Source organism: Procambarus clarkii, chromosome 6, assembly GCF_040958095.1.
Source record: "Procambarus clarkii isolate CNS0578487 chromosome 6, FALCON_Pclarkii_2.0, whole genome shotgun sequence".
Lineage (NCBI taxonomy): Eukaryota > Metazoa > Arthropoda > Malacostraca > Decapoda > Cambaridae > Procambarus > Procambarus clarkii.
The window spans coordinates 36,821,901-36,841,149 of NC_091155.1; the positions used below are offsets into that span (position 1 = coordinate 36,821,901).

A 19,249-nucleotide genomic window follows, 5' to 3' on the forward strand; every position below is an offset into this window, starting at 1 on the left:
ATTGTGCGAGGAGCCTATGCTACACTCTCAAATTTCAGAACTACTACTTATTAATGCATGGATGATGAAATAAAATAAATTGTTCATGATCGTTGTGAGACCAAAGTTGCAATATGCAGCAGCTGTATGGTGCCTATGTCTTAAGCAGCACTCCAACAAACTAGAAAAGGTGCAGAGACATGCAAGTAAATAGGTCTTGGATCTGAAAGACAAGAGCTACGAGGAGAGGGTTAACAATCAAATGATGTTATATCAAACAATCATAACAATCAAAACAATCAAATCTACCCATAGTAGGAAAGCAACATGTAAAAGATCTGGGAATAATGATGTCCGACACCATAACATTTAGGGAGCACAACCAAACAAATACTGTATATCGTCAGCCAGAAAAATTATAAGATGGATTATGAGAACCTTCAAATCAAGGGATCCCCATCACAATTATCACACCATTCAAATCACATGTACTGTCCAGTTTTGAGCACTGCTCAATACTCGCCTCGACCTTCAGACCACGAGAGACTGCTGAAATAGAGGGAATTCAGAGAACATATACTGCATACATAGATGCGATAAAGCACCCAAACTATTGGGATCATCTCAAAGCTCTTCAAATGTACTCTTTAGAAAGGAGACGAGAGAGATACCAAGTAATATATACATACATGAATAATACTTGAGGGTCAGGTCCCAAATTTATACAGTAAAATAACAAACTGGAGTGAACAACATGGAAGGAAATGCAGAATAGAGCCAGTGAAGAACAGGGGTGCCATATTCACAATTGGAGAACACTGCATGAACATCAGAGGTCCACGATTGTTCAACATCCTCCCAGCATGTATAAGAAATTTTGCCAGAACAAAAGTGGACATCTTTAAGAGAAAACTGGATAGTTTTCTTCATGATGTGCTTGACCAAGTGGGCTGTGGTGGATACACGGGTCTGTGTGCTGTTCCAACCTGTTGAACCAATCTCTCAAGTCGAGCTTGGTCCTGGGCCAAGCTTGTGGAGTAAAAGAATTCCCAGAACCCATCCAAGGTAAGATATGACCAAGGTCATCTATAAATTATGTGAAAATGCTTTTAAGAATTCTGGTAAAGTAAGCACACAAAAATATCACCACATAAGACTGCAAGGCATGGTAGGAGGTGCAAAATAGCCCCATTGAAAAGCAGAGGTGCAATTGGCATGCTGAACGTGAACTTTATCAACACCAAAAGCCTAAGATTTTTCTACACTCTTCCCCTACACATTTGAGGCATAATTGACCAACCTCTTGCAGTGTTCAAAAAAGAACTCGACAAGCACCTTCAAAGGATACCTGATCAACCAGGCTGTGTGACTTATGTTATGGTGCAAGCAATCGCGTCTAGCCAACCTGTCCTTTTACAAAGTACTGTACGTTGTACAGTACTTAAAGTAAATGTACGTTGCATTTCAATCATATGCGTTACATAAGGCCAAAAAAATGTCGTACTAGAAAATGAAAGTGGCTCATGAAAGTGACGTACTGTCCCGTTTTCTGTTTTGGGTCCTCTGGTAGGTTAGGAGAGGACGCTTTATAATTGACCATTTTTCTTGACGTTGGGAAACCTTAGGAGGATGGGCTGATCTAACAGCCTGGTTGATCAGACCAGCAACTACAAAGCCTGTTCAGAGACTGGGACATGGGGACACTGATCCCAAAAATTGTCAACAGGTAAGTAGGGGTGGGTCTGAATAAAATACTGTACTGTCAGTAGAGGATCACAAAGAACATTGTGCAAGGAACATATGCAATGCTTTCCAACCTTAGAATCGATTTTAAATATATGGATGGTAAAATAATAAAGAAATTATTCATGATCTTTGTGAGACCAAAGTTATGTGCAGCAGTTATATGGTGTCCATATCTTAAGCAGCACATCAATAAGCTAGAAAAGGTGCAAAGACTCGCAACTAAATGGCTTCTGGAACTGAAAAATGAAGGCTACAAAGAGAGATTAGTGGCATTAAATACACCACAACTAGAATATAAAAGGAGAAGAGGCGGTATGACCACAACTTACAAAATAATAACAGGAATTGATAAAATTGACATAAAAGAATTTAGGAAAACTTCAACTTCAAAAACAAGAGGTCACAGATCCATGCTCAGAAAACAAAGGTGCCGAGAAATATCTGAAAGTTCACTTTTGTAAACGGATTGGTAGATGGTTGGAATATGTTAAGTGAGGAGGTGGAGGCCAAATTGTCACTAGTTTCAAAGCATCATAGGACAAATTGTAAATTCAAATGTTTATTCAGGTAAAGTACATACATACAAGGTGTGATAAAAACTGATAGATTTATAGATAGAGTTAGTACATACAATGCCTAAAGCCACTATTACGCAAAGCGTTTTGGGCAGGATAAACACTGAAGACTGAAACTTAATACTAATTGAGATTAAAGTATAAATTGTGTTGAGAAAATATAAAAATAAAAAAGGGGGGAACATGGCAGAAAAATAGCAAAAATACAATTTGGTCGACAAACAGCATTGTTTAAAAATAGCAGACATGGGTTGACATTTTAGGGGTAAGATAGGTTACAGGGAGTTAATTAGGTAGTGCTTAGTTTTTATCTTAAACAGGTTGAGAGAGGTACAGTCTTTAACATGGTTGGGAAGGTCATTCCACATTCTGGGTCCCTTGATTTGTAGAGCATTTCTAGTTTGATTAAGTCTACTCTTGGAAATATCAAAAAGGTATTTGTTTCTGGTGTGGTGCTTATGGGTTCTGTTACAACCTTCAAGGAAGCTTTTAAGGTCAGGATTGATATTACAGTACCTCATATTATATGTATATAATACACATGAGAGGATGTGCAGTGACTTAATATCTAACATATTCAAGAGATTTGAGTAGGGGTACCGAGTGATGTCTGGGGCCAGAGTTGGATATTGTCCTAATAGCAGCTTTGTGTTGAGTAATTAGAAGACGTAAATGATTTTGGGTAGTAGAACCCCAAGCACAAATACCATAGTTGAGATAAGAATAGATGAGGGAGTAATAGAGCGTCACCAGGGCAGGGCGAGGTACATAATATCGGTTCTTAGAAAGAATACCAACAGTTTTTTAAACTTTTTTGATATATTTAGAATGTGTCCCTGGAAATTCTGCTTGTGGCAATGAGAACGCCAAAGAATTTGCCATCTACTTTGTTACAAATTTGGGAATTGTTTATCCTGAGATTTATTTGATTTAAGGATTTATTGCCAAACAAAATATAGAAGAACTGGGAAGACAAGACACCACAAACTTGGCTCTCATCCTTTAACTATACTTGAGTAATTAACCATTGGTAGCTACACACTAGCAAACACACATTTCTAGAAATTGGCATTAATGCTCAAAACATTCGATGAAGCTTCCAAAGTAACACTTAATTTTGCAGCATATGAAACTGAATGACTTACCTCCTCTACTGGATCTGATGGCAACTGTTGAATAGCAACCCAGTATAGGGACTGGTCTCTAGGTGTTGCAATGTGTGTGACTGCAGGCTGCTTGGCTCCTACAGGAACTAGTGCCAGGTTCTCCAATCTGTTGTCCACTGTCACATGGTTTAAATGGATCACTTTCCATCCAGATGCAATTCCTCCTCTGTGTGTTTCCCTACATGTGAAAATATTTAAAAAAGACTTTATTAAAGGGTTACAGTAAAATTCTTTAATATTTTGAAAACAAAATGTGTAGAATGCCAAAGATCAATATCTTTAATTGTAATAACAATTAACAATATATAAAAATATGAAAATAAAACGGTGTTAAATGTAATGAAACATCTCTTTTTGGTGGGTCCTTTGGCATCTCCCTGAGCAACACACTGGTATATATACCCTGTCAAACCCCCAGCACCACACCAGGCTCTATCAGTTCATGAATACTTACTGAAGACCAGTACAGTGGAACCTCGATTAACGAGTGGCTCTATTAACGAGTTTTTCCAGTAATGAGCAAGCCACTAGCAGCAAATTTGTCTCTATTGACGAGCTCGCCTCTATTAACGAGCAAAACCACATGGTGCTTCCTAGCATCTCGCGGGTTCTCGCAAATTCTTGGACGCCTCCGACGCCAGTGTTGTTGTATCGCACACGACAAGCATCCCTCTGGATTTGAGCTTTTCTTTGGGTTTTTAGTGGTTTTGCGACTACAATTTGTAACACACGATGTCTCCAAAGAAGCTGCTTGCTAAAGATAGTGTTGTCAAGAGGAAGAAAGACACAATTACTGTGGATTTAAAGAAGGAAATTATAGCAAAGCATGAGTGTGGTGTCTGTGTGACTGATCTCACAAGGGAGTATGGCAGGTCCTCATCAACAATTTACACCATTAGTAAGGGAATGAGGAGGTAAGGGAGGATGCTGCCTCTTCCACCGAGATCAGGGAAGTGTTTGGAATGTTTGAAAAGGTGAACGCATTCTTGGAAAAGCTGCCCTGATAAAGCAGTGACAACCCGGTGTGTGAAAATGTTTAATTAATTTATCACTTTGTGATAACACTATGAAAGTGTTATCACTTTCGCAGGTGTTACGGACCCGAGCCCAACGTCCGAGCACGGAGCAGTGACGACCGCGCCATCTGTGGGTCAGCTCCCGAAACCCCCTCCAAATGGACGACGCCACATAGTGAGGACGAGAGATACTGGCCACAAGGGCTAGTTTCCCGTCCTGATCAGCTCATAACACAGCCGCTGCTGACCTCTGGTGAGGTGGAGCTTAGACAGCAACGCCATCTATGGAGTGGATAGGTGGGCGTTTGTGTCTAAGCCGGTAAGTGAAATGCCCTATAGTGTAAACCGGTACTGATGACGTGTCTGATTACAGAGCCGACCTGGGACTGCTGTAATGGAAGTTGGATCAGTCTACCCAAGGCAGCCGTCTTGTCTCCAAGAGTTTGCTGTAGCAGCTGTGAGTCGCCCCCCGGATGAACACTGTGGTGTTACCCTGCCTGTGACGTGGCAGTTGAGGGATTGTCGTACCCGGGACTGACTGGTGGAGACGCTTGACCACTGGGGGTGTTGTGGCAAGGAGAGTGGTCTGTGGGATCACACGAGGCTCCTGACTAGGGTTCGCGACCTTAGTATCGATCGTGGAGTGGCCTAACCAGCGTCGCTGTTTGGAACCTGCCAGCTACCGGCTGGATTTGTGGTTGATGGCCTCCACGACGGTGCCCCCAGTGGAACTGTGATTTGGCTGGCCTGTGGCCAGGGTAGACTCGAGTGGATCGAAGGATTCGTAGTGAGGCCACAAGAGCACCAAGAGCTTAGCATCGTGAGCACCGTGAACGTCCAGAGTCTTCAGTAGAAGACAACGTTGAACATTCTAGTGTTTATACCCCCCCCCCCCCCGTGTAATCTTCTTTTATATTATTTATGGTGACGGTGTTAATTATATTGTTAAGTTTTTGCCTTTATTTCCCTTCCCCTTTAATTTACTTGCGTTACGGATCACATCCCTTGAAAGCCACTATTAGCTTGGGGCCGGATACCCTACCTCTAACAACATCAGAGTAAGAACCCGGTTGTGACCCGAGAGGGCCGTAACAGCAGGTATATGTCGCTTGAACGTGACACACTTTTTTCTCTTGAATGCACCCAAACACCGCGCTCAAGCGTCATTTGAGCAAATATTTCTATAAAATCCAATTCTTATCCGATCGACTTGGGGATTGTATACATGTTTGCCATGAAATTTCCATTTTCTTTAATAACCACATTGCCTATTTGGGAAAACGGCATTGTATTGTATCTTCGTGGTAAGACTTATATTGTTGACACAACGAGTGTAATCGACGTAGTTTTTTATTTGGTGCTGGTCTAACGCATCCTTGTGTGACATTTGAAATGAAATTTGAGTGAAATTCCCAAGAAGAGAGAGTCCGCCTGACTCAGAGGTGGATTCTCCTTCCACACCATAACCCCTCTCATCCTTCCCACCTCCCCATCATCTCCCTCAAGCCAGCAACTACTCTTCATAAGGTAAAGTAAATATTAAAACACTACAACAAAACATTTATATTTACATGTGCAGTATTATATTTACATAAAAAAGTCATACAAGTATGGATGTTTTTGGGAGTGGAACGGATTAAATTTATTTCCTTTATTTTAAATGGGGAAATTTGTTTCTTAAGACGAGTTTTCCAGGTAATGAGCTCGGTGCCAGAACGGATTAAACTCGTTAATAGAGGTTCCACTGTACTGTACCAGAATGTGAACCTCTCCCAATAGAGGGCATGTCTGGAGCTTTAAGATCACCACAGTAACCAAGAGAAACTGTCAGATGGTTAGAGTGCACCAAAACACAGCTGCATGGATCACATCTGCAATAATAATCCTAAATATGCAAACAATCATTAACCAGGCTGAACCACTGGCTCATAACACATGCCTGCCATCAGATGGCAAACCCTAGCTGTCAACTGAATTATTAAAGCACCACCCACTGCCAGAGTCCTCACCATCATTGGAAAAGAGGCAAGGGTAGCAATAGGGAGGAGCTAATAAGAGACCCACAAGAAAGACGCATTACATTACATGTTGGCTTTCTAAAAGGGACAACTCGGTACCTCCTCAAGCTATCTCTCCATGAAGAACAAAGAAGAAAATCAGGAAGATTGACCAAAAGGAGGGGAAGGAGATGCAATCCCACATGGCCATAGTGACGAGCCAACAATATCAAGCAAATGGAGTGCGGCACTAAGAACACGAGATCAAGGGCCAAGTTGCAAATGCACGGAAGAGAATAACAACATGGCTGAAGATATAATGACCAAACCATACACCAGATGATGAGGAGAAGACAACGTTTTTGGTCCGTCCTAGACCATTATCAAGTCTACAATCGTCTTGATAATGGTCCAGGACGTTTAGAAACATCATCGTCTCCTCATCTTTTGGCGTGTGATTTGGTCATCACACTAAAGATAACCAAAACCACAATGAAGAACAAAGCCACATGCTAATGAACCACTGCAGCCTGAGGGTAAATAGCCAGCAGGTCCGATGATAACACATGTTACACCTAATCAAGAAACTACTAACACACAGCAAAAAAAAAAAAAAAAAAAAAAAAAAAAAAAAAAAAAAGTACCCACCTGAACCTTTAAAGAAGCATGCCAGTTACGAGCATCTACCAAAGGAGAATGGGGTAAAAAAAAAAACAGCGTTGAATGTAATGAAACGCCATTTTCTGGGTGAGACCCGGAGGTTTCCAGGAGCTATCTGAGCTGATATGAATGTATTAGACCCTGGCATCAGTCAAGGGAATGGAGTTCTAGGCCTACCAAGGAACACGAGCCAGAACCTGGCTCCCTCAAAGAGGCACGAGGAGCAATGGCCTATAGAAACCCCCTGTGTGGTTGGAAGCATGCTATGTCTGCCATCGACCAGGTCAGGCACCCAGAAAGGTAGGCGCCTAAATAAAAAAACTATCTGGTTAAAAAATTGCTACTGAAAGCTGAACTATTGGACAGAACTCCCCAAACTAAAAATGATCATATCAGTATGATGTCACAACCCTCACTGCACCGCTATCTGCGCAGCTACCCTCCCCCCCCCCCACCTCAAGCACCTCAAGGTATCCCCCAGGCAGGGGGAGCTACAGACCCCCTCCCGCCCCCCATGCCGACTATTCACCCTTCAGTTCAGAGGCTGGATGTCAAAAATCGTGAAAAACGCCAACCGGTGGGTTGCCGGGGAGCCTCTGGGTCTCGCCTAGAAAATAGCGTTTCATTACATTCAACTCTGGTTTTCTGGGGGGAAGCCCCATTGGCTCCCCGGAGCTCCTTGACCAAAGATAAAACAAGAGGGCTTACCCGGGAGGCGGTTGCCACTCGCTCCTCAACTCTAAGTCTAGACAACTGGCTGCAACCGCCAGCCCAATGTGACACATGCCCAACTAGGGCCAGGAACATTAACTAGATAGCAAGCGGCCAGGATCAGGACCCTGTTTGACCTCCAAAAACCTCCATGCCTGAATGTCAGCCTAAGACATATTACCAAAGACGGCAGCCAACGCAGCAAAACTACGAATGTCATGGGCACGAGGATAGACCACAGGTTGGCTGGACCGAATAATTGTGTAGATGACCTGGGAGACCCGAACCCTAGAACAGGAAAGAAGGGAAACCAGGTCAATCCAAACCCAAGGACCCCTATGGAAAGCAGCAGTCTCATTCTTCACCAGAAAAGGAGACGGCTGCAAACAAACAAACCTACCACCAGGACCAAAAGAGCAAAAAACCTCTGTGCTGAAAGAGCATTAAGCTCCCCAACCCAACCCTAGAGGCCAATGCCAACAGGAAAAAAAAAGAGCCTTCGAAAAACAATTTTGAACACCAGGGAAGTCCAAATGGAGCCGGATCGTTGATCCGCGAGCGACCTGAATCCTCCAGAGCGACATCCAAATGGCCAGGAATTACCGCACCGTGCTGCAGGCCCAATGGAAGGATGGACCCAATCATCCCTGGCCGGCATTGTGAGCACTGGTCACAGAGCCCCAGCCAAGAGACGACGTGTCCATGAAAAACCCAAAAAAGAAGAAGCCGGTGATGCAGCAGCTGACGTAAGGCACCCAGAGGCTGGATGTCAGCCTCTGGGTGCCCAGCGATCGTGAGAGAGGCAGAAGGAACGTCCCAGAAGGAATCAGAACAGCCGACGAAGCCAAACCTGGCTCAGTAGGTTGACCAGCATGGCAAAGTTCAGACTCCCGCACAAACCCTCGAGCAACCACCTTGTGACCAGGGAGCCCTCCAGAAACAGCTGAAGATGGGATCGCAGTTGCAACATAGCCTCCAGAAGGAGAGACAAGGAACCGGTCCGAGAGTCCCACACAAGACTCAGCCAAGTCCGAACCTGAGAGGGAACCAGATGAGACTTCCTCCAGTTCACCAAGAACCCGAACCCGGCGAGCTGGGAAAGAACCAAATCCCTGGCAAACAGACACGCGGACTGGCTGGGAACCCACATCAGCCAGTCGTCGAGGTAGGCCAGAACCCAAACCCCTAAGAGATTCAGACAGGCCACCACGTCCCGGGTAAGGCATGTGAATATGCCGCCAACGTCCCTTATGAGAAGTCGACCGACGAGCAGAGCGGTCACTGCGCCGAACAGACTTCACCGGCTCAGAAACTAGCACCACTGGCCTACCACAACAGGAGGAACCCCCGAGCCCTGGCACAGTCCTTCTGGAAAGAACCCCCACGGCCTCCCCAGAGAACCAACAAGTCCGACATGGGACGACAACTAGAAGAAACTGCTTGCAGACACTGCACCACCACAGACTCTTCAAACAGCACAGGGCAAAAAGGCATAGAAAACCTAAGAGCCAAGAGCCATACTACCTATGTCTTTCTTTTGCCTACTGGGTGGCAGTGTCAGTTCTTTTAGCCTACTGGGGATCACAAGCTAAAACCTGGTCTCCCCTCAGAGAGGTGCAGAGTGCGATGACCTATGAACACTTTACATTTAAAGGATATCATCTTTGCCATCATCAGAGAAGGCACCCAGAAAGATAGGTGAATCAAACAAACCACTGGCTGGTTTAAAAATGTAACCAAAGCCCCCAAAATGCCAAAAGAACTCTCGCAATAAAAATGGAAATAACTAAAACTTAGTGAAACTAGCCCCCTCGCTAGTTACTGCCACATTCCCCCTTCAGTTCTTTACCGAGAAATACACCACCGATCTTGGCAAGGGAGGGTGTCGGGAAGCCTCCGGGGCTCATCCAGAAACTAGCGTTTCATTACATAACATGAAGCTGTGACTAGTATTTTTGTCTACATCTGAGATAAGAATGATAAATAGCAGTGGTGCAAGGACTGTGCCCTGGGTACAGAGCTTTTCACTGCACTTGGGCTTGATTTTATTTGATTAACCGTTACTCTCTGCATTCTGTTTGACAAAAATATGAAACTCCAATGACCCACTTTACCAGTTATTTCTATTGATCTCATTTTATGGGCTATCACTCCATGGTCACATTTGTCAAATGCTTTTGCAAAGTCTGTGTATACAACATCTGCATTTTACAGTTCTTCTAAGGCTTCTGTGATTTTGTCAGTGGTGACAGACACTGTGACACCGTAACTGTGACAGACAGGATCTTCCTGCTCTAAATCCATGTTGTCCTGGGTTGCGAAGTTAATTATGTTCGATAAAACTGGAAATTTGATTCCTAATCACTCTTTCAAAAACTTTTATTATTGTGATGTTAGTGCAACTGGTCTATAATTTTTTGCCAAAGCTTTATTACCTCCCTTGTGCAGAGGAGTTATATGTGCTGATTTAAGTGCTGCTGGTATCTCCTGTGTATTCAAGCTTATCCATATTACACAGAGCTCGCACTACTGGTACTTAACATTTCTTTATGAATACTGAATTCCACGAGTGAGGATCAGGGCCCGAGTGCATGGACATGTTGTCAATTTCTCTTTCAAAGTCTTATGAGTTCGTATTAATATCAGTTATATTACCTGGAGCTTGGATGTCATTCATAAAGAAGCTGTCTGGATCTTCAACTTTTATGTAGTTTATTGAGGAGCTAAACATAGCCTCATACTGGTCTTTTAGAATGTCACTAATTTCTTTGTTGTCATCTGTGTTTAGTAAAATTCCAATACTGTTGGAGGTTTTTGTATTCGCACATGTGACAAAATATTTTTTATTTATCTCTTGTATAGCTTTCTGTTCCAATTCTGTTTACTCAGACTCGTATGATCACTTCAGCGTCTGTTCTATTTCTTCTATCTCCCCATTTAGATTTAATTTCCTTTTTGTGATAATTGTGTCTGTTTAAGTATTTCCGTGTTTTTTTCCTCCTGTACAGTCGTCTGTGTTGTCTTGCTAGGGTGGTCCTCCTTCTGACCCTCCTCACAGGCACGTGCTTCAGACCTTGTATGCTTCAGCTGTTAGTTAGGCTGTTCCCTGTGTTGGAGTTTTGTCACTAAGACTCTCTCCCAGTGAATGTTTGCAAGGTCTATACAGTATTTATTTTTTCCCAGTTGATCATCTTATTGTTGAAACTTAATTGATTGAATAACACTTCTCGTTTGTTGATTCTCAATGGCAACAGTATCAATGGCAATTATACTGGCATTTTTATGGGTGTTTTTCTTTATTCTCTACTTATTAAAACTATTACTTGATTATTAGAGTTAGATGCTCTAGGATGATCAGGCTGAAGTGGGGGAGGGATTTGAGACTTGTGTATTCAAGAGCTAGAGTAAAGTTATGCAACAAATGTCAATACCATTCTATTCACCTGAGCTTCTGGTGTTATTGGGAATATATCTACTCCTAGATCTTTTTCTCTTTATTGTTTCTTGTAGGTACTTTACCTTATGGTGTAGTTACCTATGGTGTAGTTACCTACAGGTCCACGATCTTCCTTACCCATCTCCATTATTTTACATTTTTCAGGAGTGACTACAGGCAACCATTTATCTGACCACCCTAGAAGTTTGGCAAAGTTGTCAATTGTACACAAGATGGTGTAATACTGACCAGAGGAGGTCGTGGACATACTGGCCAGAGGTGCGGCCACGGCCGATGTCGTAGGCCCAGGCATATATGGCAGCACCATTACCGTCTCGATCCATCTCCACTCTCGCCTCAAATGCAAATTGTTGTACCAAGCAAATGTCTCTCTCGTCCAGTAGTGCATATTTTGTCTGTAAATTTGAACAAAATTATTAAGTTTGGAATACATTACACTACTATATATGCTTTATTAGTAAAGATAATTTTTAACTCATGATTTTGCATTATTACTGTATTTTAAATGACTACAGTTTCTCAATAATCCATTTTTATTCCCAAAAAATATGCAATTTTTTTCAATTAGTGCCTTAAATCATAGATATAGTTTCATAGTCAATGATTTAAACTAACTAAACAAAGCTGCCGAAGAAAAATAAGAAAATTCGCTTTCCCAAACAGTGGTAAACGTTTAGAACAAGTTAGGCGAGGTGGTGGTGGTGGAGGCCAACACCATCTGTAATTTCAATGTGTTATATGACAAAGAGTGGTGGGAAGACGGGACACCACGAGCGTAGCTCTCATCCTGTAACTACACTTAGGTAATTATGCTAACCTCTCACCACACACATACAAACACTAATCTCTCACCACACACATACAAACACTAATCTCTCACCACAAACATACAAACACTAATCTCTCACCACAAACATACAAACACTAATCTCTCACCACAAACAAACAAACACTAATCTCTCATCACAAACATACAAACACTAATCTCTCACCACAAACATACAAACACTAATCTCTCACCACAAACATACAAACACTAATCTCTCACCACAAACATACAAACACTAATCTCTCACCACAAACATACAAACACTAATCTCTCACCACAAACATACAAACACTAATCTCTCACCACAAACAAACAAACACTAATCTCTCACCACAAACAAACAAACACTAATCTCTCACCACAAACAAACAAACACTAATCTCTCACCACAAACACTAATCTCTCACCACAAACATACAAACACTAATCTCACCACAAACAAACACTAATCTCTCACCACAAACAAACAAACACTAATCTCTCACCACAAACACTAATCTCTCACCACAAACATACAAACACTAATCTCTCACCACAAACAAACAAACACTAATCTCTCACCACAAACAAACAAACACTAATCTCTCACCACAAACACTAATCTCTCACCACAAACATACAAACACTAATCTCTCACCACAAACATACAAACACTAATCTCTCACCGCAAACATACAAACACTAATCTCTCACCACAAACAAACACTAATATCTCACCACAAACAAACAAACACTAATCTCTCACCACAAACAAACAAACACTAATCTCTCACCACAAACAAACAAACACTAATCTCTCACCACAAACATACAAACACTAATCTCTCACCACAAACATACAAACACTAATCTCTCACCACAAACATACAAACACTAATCTCTCACCACAAAGTAACTGTGGAGATCAGTGACTTTGGTGCCCACAAGGTTCTGTTCTTGGACCTACTGTATCTTGTTTCTGATATATGTGAATGGTCTTCAAGAAGGTATAGACTTATTCCTTTCAATGTTTGTTGATGCTAAAATTATAAAGAAGGATTAAGACAGAGGAGGACAGCAAGAGGCTACAAGATGACATGGACAGACTGAAGATACGGCTACTAGACTTTAACTCGAGCAAGTGCAAAGTGATGAAGATAGGTGAAGAAATATTTCAGCAATCAGGGAGAGAGAAAGATCTCAGTGTTGATATCACATCAGGCCAGTCCCCTTAAGTTCACATCAAAAGGATAACATCAGCAGCATATGCAGAGCTGGCAAGCATTATAACTGCCTGCAGATACTTGTATAAGGAATCATTCCTTACACAATAATTCCAATAAAGAATAGAACCAGTGAAGAACAGGGGTAGCATAGGCAATATCACGGTCAACAGAAAAAAAATCAGAGGCCCACGTTTGTTCACCATCCTCCCAGTGAATATAAGAAATATTACCGGAACAACCATGGGCATCTTCAAGAGAAAATTAGATAGTTTTTTCAAGGAGTTCCTGAGCAACCAGGCTGTGGTGGATATGTGGCCCTCTTTTTTTTTGGGGGGGGGGCCTCTCTAAGCAAACAGCCTGTTGGACCAAGCTCTCACAAGTCAAGCCTGGCCCAGGGCCTGATTTGGCGAGTGGAAGAACTTCCAGAACTCCATCCAGCAGGTATTCAGAACCTTGCATACCACTTATGTCAGACCAGTAATGGAGTATGCAGCTCCAGTCAGTCCATATCTAGTTAAACACATGACAACATTTGAGAAGATTCAGAGGTATGCCACCAGACTAGTCCCAGAACTGAGTGGTATGAGTTATGAGGGAAAAACTTCATGAGCTGAACCTCACGACCCTGGATGACAAGAGTATGGGGAGACATGATCACCACCTGCAAAATTATCAGAGGAATTGACATAGTGGACAAAGACAAACTATTTAGCACGGGTGGGACACAAACAAGGAGACACAGGTGGAAACTGAGCACCCAAAACAGCCAGAGAAACATTTGAAAGACCTTGTTCAGTGTGGGAGTAGTTAACAGGTGGAATGCATTAGGCAGTGATGTGGTGGAGGCTGACTCCATACACAGTTTATAATGTAGATATGATAGAGCCCAATAGGCTCAGGAACCTGTACACCAGTTGATTGACAGTTGAGAGGCGGGACCAAAGAGCCAGAGCTCAACCCCTGCAAACACAAAGGTACCTAGCCCAGCACAACTAGGTGATTACACAAACCTCTCACCACAAACACACAGGGACTAACCTCACACCACAAACACACAGGGACTAACCTCTCACCACAAACACACTGGTACTAACCTCACACCACAAACACACAGGTACTAACCTCACACCACAAACACACAGGTACTAACCTCACACCACAAACACACAGGGACTAACCTCTCACCACAAACACACTGGTACTAACCTCTCACCACAAACACACAGGTACTAACCTCTCACCACAAACACACAGGGACTAACCTCTCACCACAAACACACAGGGACTAACCTCTCACCACAAACACACTGGTACTAACCTCTCACCACAAACACACAGGTACTAACCTCACACCACAAACACACAGGGACTAACCTCTCACCACAAACACACTGGTACTAACCTCTCACCACAAACACACAGGGACTAACCTCTCACCACAAACACACTGGTACTAACCTCACACCACAAACACACAGGTACTAACCTCACACCACAAACACACTGGTACTAACCTCTCACCACAAACACACTGGTACTAACCTCTCACCACAAACACACTGGTACTAACCTCTCACCACAAACACACTGGTACTAACCTCTCACCACAAACACACAGGGACTAACCTCTCACCACAAACACACAGGTACTAACCTCACACCACAAACACACAGGGACTAACCTCTCACCACAAACACACTGGTACTAACCTCACACCACAAACACACAGGGACTAACCTCTCACCACAAACACACAGGGACTAACCTCACACCACAAACACACAGGTACTAACCTCACACCACAAACACACAGGGACTAACCTCACACCACAAACACACAGGGACTAACCTCACACCACAAACACACAGGGACTAACCTCACACCACAAACACACAGGGACTAACCTCACACCACAAACACACAGGGACTAACCTCACACCACAAACACACAGGGACTAACCTCTCACCACAAACACACTGGTACTAACCTCACACCACAAACACACAGGGACTAACCTCTCACCACAAACACACAGGTACTAACCTCTCACCACAAACACACTGGTACTAACCTCACACCACAAACACACTGGTACTAACCTCACACCACAAACACACAGGGACTAACCTCTCACCACAAACACACAGGTACTAACCTCTCACCACAAACACACAGGTACTAACCTCACACCACAAACACACTGGTACTAACCTCACACCACAAACACACAGGGACTAACCTCTCACCACAAACACACAGGTACTAACCTCTCACCACAAACACACAGGGACAAACCTCTCACCACAAACACACAGGGACTAACCTCTCACCACAAACACACTGGTACTAACCTCTCACCACAAACACACAGGTACTAACCTCTCACCACAAACACACAGGGACTAACCTCTCACCACAAACACACTGGTACTAACCTCTCACCACAAACACACAGGTACTAACCTCACACCACAAACACACTGGGACTAACCTCACCACAAACACACTGGTACTAACCTCTCACCACAAACACACAGGTACTAACCTCTCACCACAAACACACAGGGACTAACCTCTCACCACAAACACACTGGTACTAACCTCTCACCACAAACACACTGGGACTAACCTCACACCACAAACACACTGTTACTAACCTCACCACAAACACACTAACCTTCCCCATAAAGAAGCATTAACCCCTCCACCACCATTAACCCCTCTACCATCATTAACCCCAGGTCCTCAAACAAGTTATCTTTATATACAAAATAAATATACAAGTTTACCTAATGACTGTGTAATTCAATTATAATTTATCCATGAGCCAGGCCGCTGGTGAGTGACGGTCGCAGCTGTTGGCAGCCCTGGCGTGTGGCAACCATGACGTCACAACCAGCAGATGCGGGTGGCTGGTGTTGCCATCTTATGTTTCCTAAACGATTTATTACTCACATCAACTTAACTTATTCAAACATTTTAATTAACCTCATTATGTACTCCTAAGAGTATATAAATATTAAAGAGATTAAAGAACGGTCAAACTCCCACGAGAGAAATGGCACATAAAATATTCATGTATATAAATTCTGGCAGTTGTGATGAGTGGTAACGGTGCACATGGTGGTGTGAACCTCTACATACGGAACAGTAAGTCACACCGGAGAGACACCCCGTGACGGCTGGTCACCTCCGTCACCCCCTACACCTCTATATCACACAACACATAACTACTTCACTATATTTCACCACAACGAATGAGAGCTTAAGTTTCACTACGCCAATACTGAAGCGAAATTTTTTCATGGCAGCTGGTATCCTGCCCAGAAGATATTATTGATTTTATTATCGATTATTTCTATAGGGGAACTTGGCTGTCATGGATTTATGACGATATTAGTTAATACCCATCCTGTGGGGGGCGGTGGTGGACCCCATACCCATCCTGTGGGGGGCGGTGGACCCCATACCCATCCTGTGGGGGGGCGGTGGTGGACCCCATACCCATCCTGTGGGGGGGCGGTGGTGGACCCCATACCCATCCTGTGGGTGGTGGTGGACCCAATACCCATCCTGTGGGGGGTGGTGGACCCCATACCCATCCTGTGGGGGGTGGTGGTGGACCCCATACCCATCCTGTGGGGGGTGGTGGACCCCATACCCATCCTGTGGGGGGTGGTGGTGGACCCCATACCCATCCTGTGGGGGGGGGGGTGGTGGACCCCATACCCATCCTGTGGGGGGGGGGGTGGACCCCATACCCATCCTGTGGGGGGCGGTGGTGGACCCCATACCCATCCTGTGGGGGGCGGTGGTGGACCCCATACCCATCCTGTGGGGGGCGGTGGTGGACCCCATACCCATCCTGTGGGTGGTGGTGGACCCCATACCCATCCTGTGGGTGGTGGTGGACCCCATACCCATCCTGTGGGTGGTGGTGGATCCCATACCCATCCTGTGGGTGGTGGTGGACCCCATACCCATCCTGTGGGGGGTGGTGGACCCCATACCCATCCTGTGGGGGGTGGTGGACCCCTTACCCATCCTGTGGGGGGTGGTGGACCCCATACCCATCCTGTGGGTGGTGGTGGACCCCATACCCATCCTGTGGGGGGTGGTGGACCCCATACCCATCCTGTGGGTGGTGGTGGACCCCATACCCATCCTGTGGGGGGTGGTGGACCCCATACCCATCCTGTGGGGGGTGGTGGACCCCATACCCATCCTGTGGGGGGTGGTGGACCCCATACCCATCCTGTGGGTGGTGGTGGACCCCATACCCATCCTGTGGGGGGTGGTGGACCCCATACCCATCCTGTGGGTGGTGGTGGACCCCATACCCATCCTGTGGGGGGTGGTGGACCCCATACCCATCCTGTGGGGGGTGGTAGACCCCATACCCATCCTGTGGGTGGTGGTGGACCACATATACCATCCTGTGGGGGGTGGTGGACCCCATACCCATCCTGTGGGTGGTGGTGGACCCCATACCCATCCTGTGGGGGGTGGTGGACCCCATACCCATCCTGTGGGGGGTGGAGGACCCCATACCCATCCTGTGGGGGGTGGTGGACCCCATACCCATCCTGTGGGGGGTGGTGGACCCCATACCCATCCTGTGGGGGGTGGTGGACCCCATACCCATCCTGTGGGGGGTGGTGGACCCCATACCCATCCTGTGGGGGTGGTGGACCCCATACCCATCCTGTGGGGGGTGGTGGACCCCATACCCATCCTGTGGGGGGTGGTGGACCCCATACCCATCCTGTGGGGGGTGGTGGACCCCATACCCATCCTGTGGGGGGTGGTGGACCCCATACCCATCCTGTGGGCGGTGGTGGGCCCCATACCCATCCTGTGGGCGGTGGTGGGCCCCATACCCATCCTGTGGGCGGTGGTGGACCCCATACCCATCCTGTGGGCGGTGGTGGACCCCATACCCATCCTGTGGGGGGTGGTGGACCCCATACCCATCCTGTGGGCGGTGGTGGGCCCCATACCCATCCTGTGGGCGGTGGTGGGCCCCATACCCATCCTGTGGGCGGTGGTGGGCCCCATACCCATCCTGTGGGGTGTGGTGGACCTCATACCCATCCTGTGGGGGGTGGTGGACCCCATACCCATCCTGTGGGCGGTGGTGGGCCCCATATCCATCCTGTGGGCGGTGGTGGGCCCCATACCCATCCTGTGGGCGGTGGTGGGCCCCATACCCATCCTGTGGGGGGCGGTGGACCCCATACCCATCCCGTGGGTGGTTGTGGACCCCATACCCATGCCGTGGGTGGTGGTGGACCCCATACCCATCCCGTGGGCGGTAGTGGACCCCATACCCATCCCGTGGGGGGTGGTGGACCCAATACCCATCCCGTGGGGGGTGGTGGACCCAATACCCATCCCGTGGGGGGTGGTGGACCCAAAACCCATCCCGTGGGGGTTGGTGGACCCCATACCCATCCTGTGGGGGGTGGTGGACCCCATACCCATCCTGTGGGGGGCGGTGGACCCCATACCCATCCTGTGGGGGGTGGTGGACCCCATACCCATCCTGTGGGGGGTGGTGGACCCCATACCCATCCTGTGGGTGGTGGTGGACCCCATACCCATCCTGTGGGTGGTGGTGGACCCCATACCCATCCTGTGGGTGGTGGTGGACCCCATACCCATCCTGTGGGTGGTGGTGGACCCCATACCCATCCTGTGGGTGGTGGTGGACCCCATACCCATCCTGTGGGTGGTGGTGGACCCCATACCCATCCTGTGGGTGGTGGTGGACCCCATACCCATCCTGTGGGTGGTGGTGGACCCCATACCCATCCTGTGGGGGGTGGTGGACCCCATACCCATCCTGTGGGGGGTGGTGGACCCCATACCCATCCTGTGGGGGGTGGTGGACCCCATACCCATC

The 19,249-nt window shown here is 46.0% G+C and overlaps 1 protein-coding gene across 1 annotated transcript in view; it reads right to left on the bottom strand.

Moving 5' to 3' along the window:
- LOC123754193 (zinc finger MYND domain-containing protein 19) overlaps window positions 1–19,249 on the bottom strand; it is a 70,219-nt gene that overhangs the window by 23,504 nt on the left and 27,466 nt on the right. Inside the window, exons 2-3 of the mRNA XM_069308236.1 lie at window positions 11,536–11,702; window positions 3,446–3,644 (exon numbers count right to left, since the gene is read on the bottom strand). Coding sequence (XP_069164337.1) covers window positions 3,446–3,644; window positions 11,536–11,630 — 294 coding nt within the window. The 5' untranslated portion in view covers window positions 11,631–11,702. The remainder of the gene's footprint in view (window positions 1–3,445; window positions 3,645–11,535; window positions 11,703–19,249) is intronic.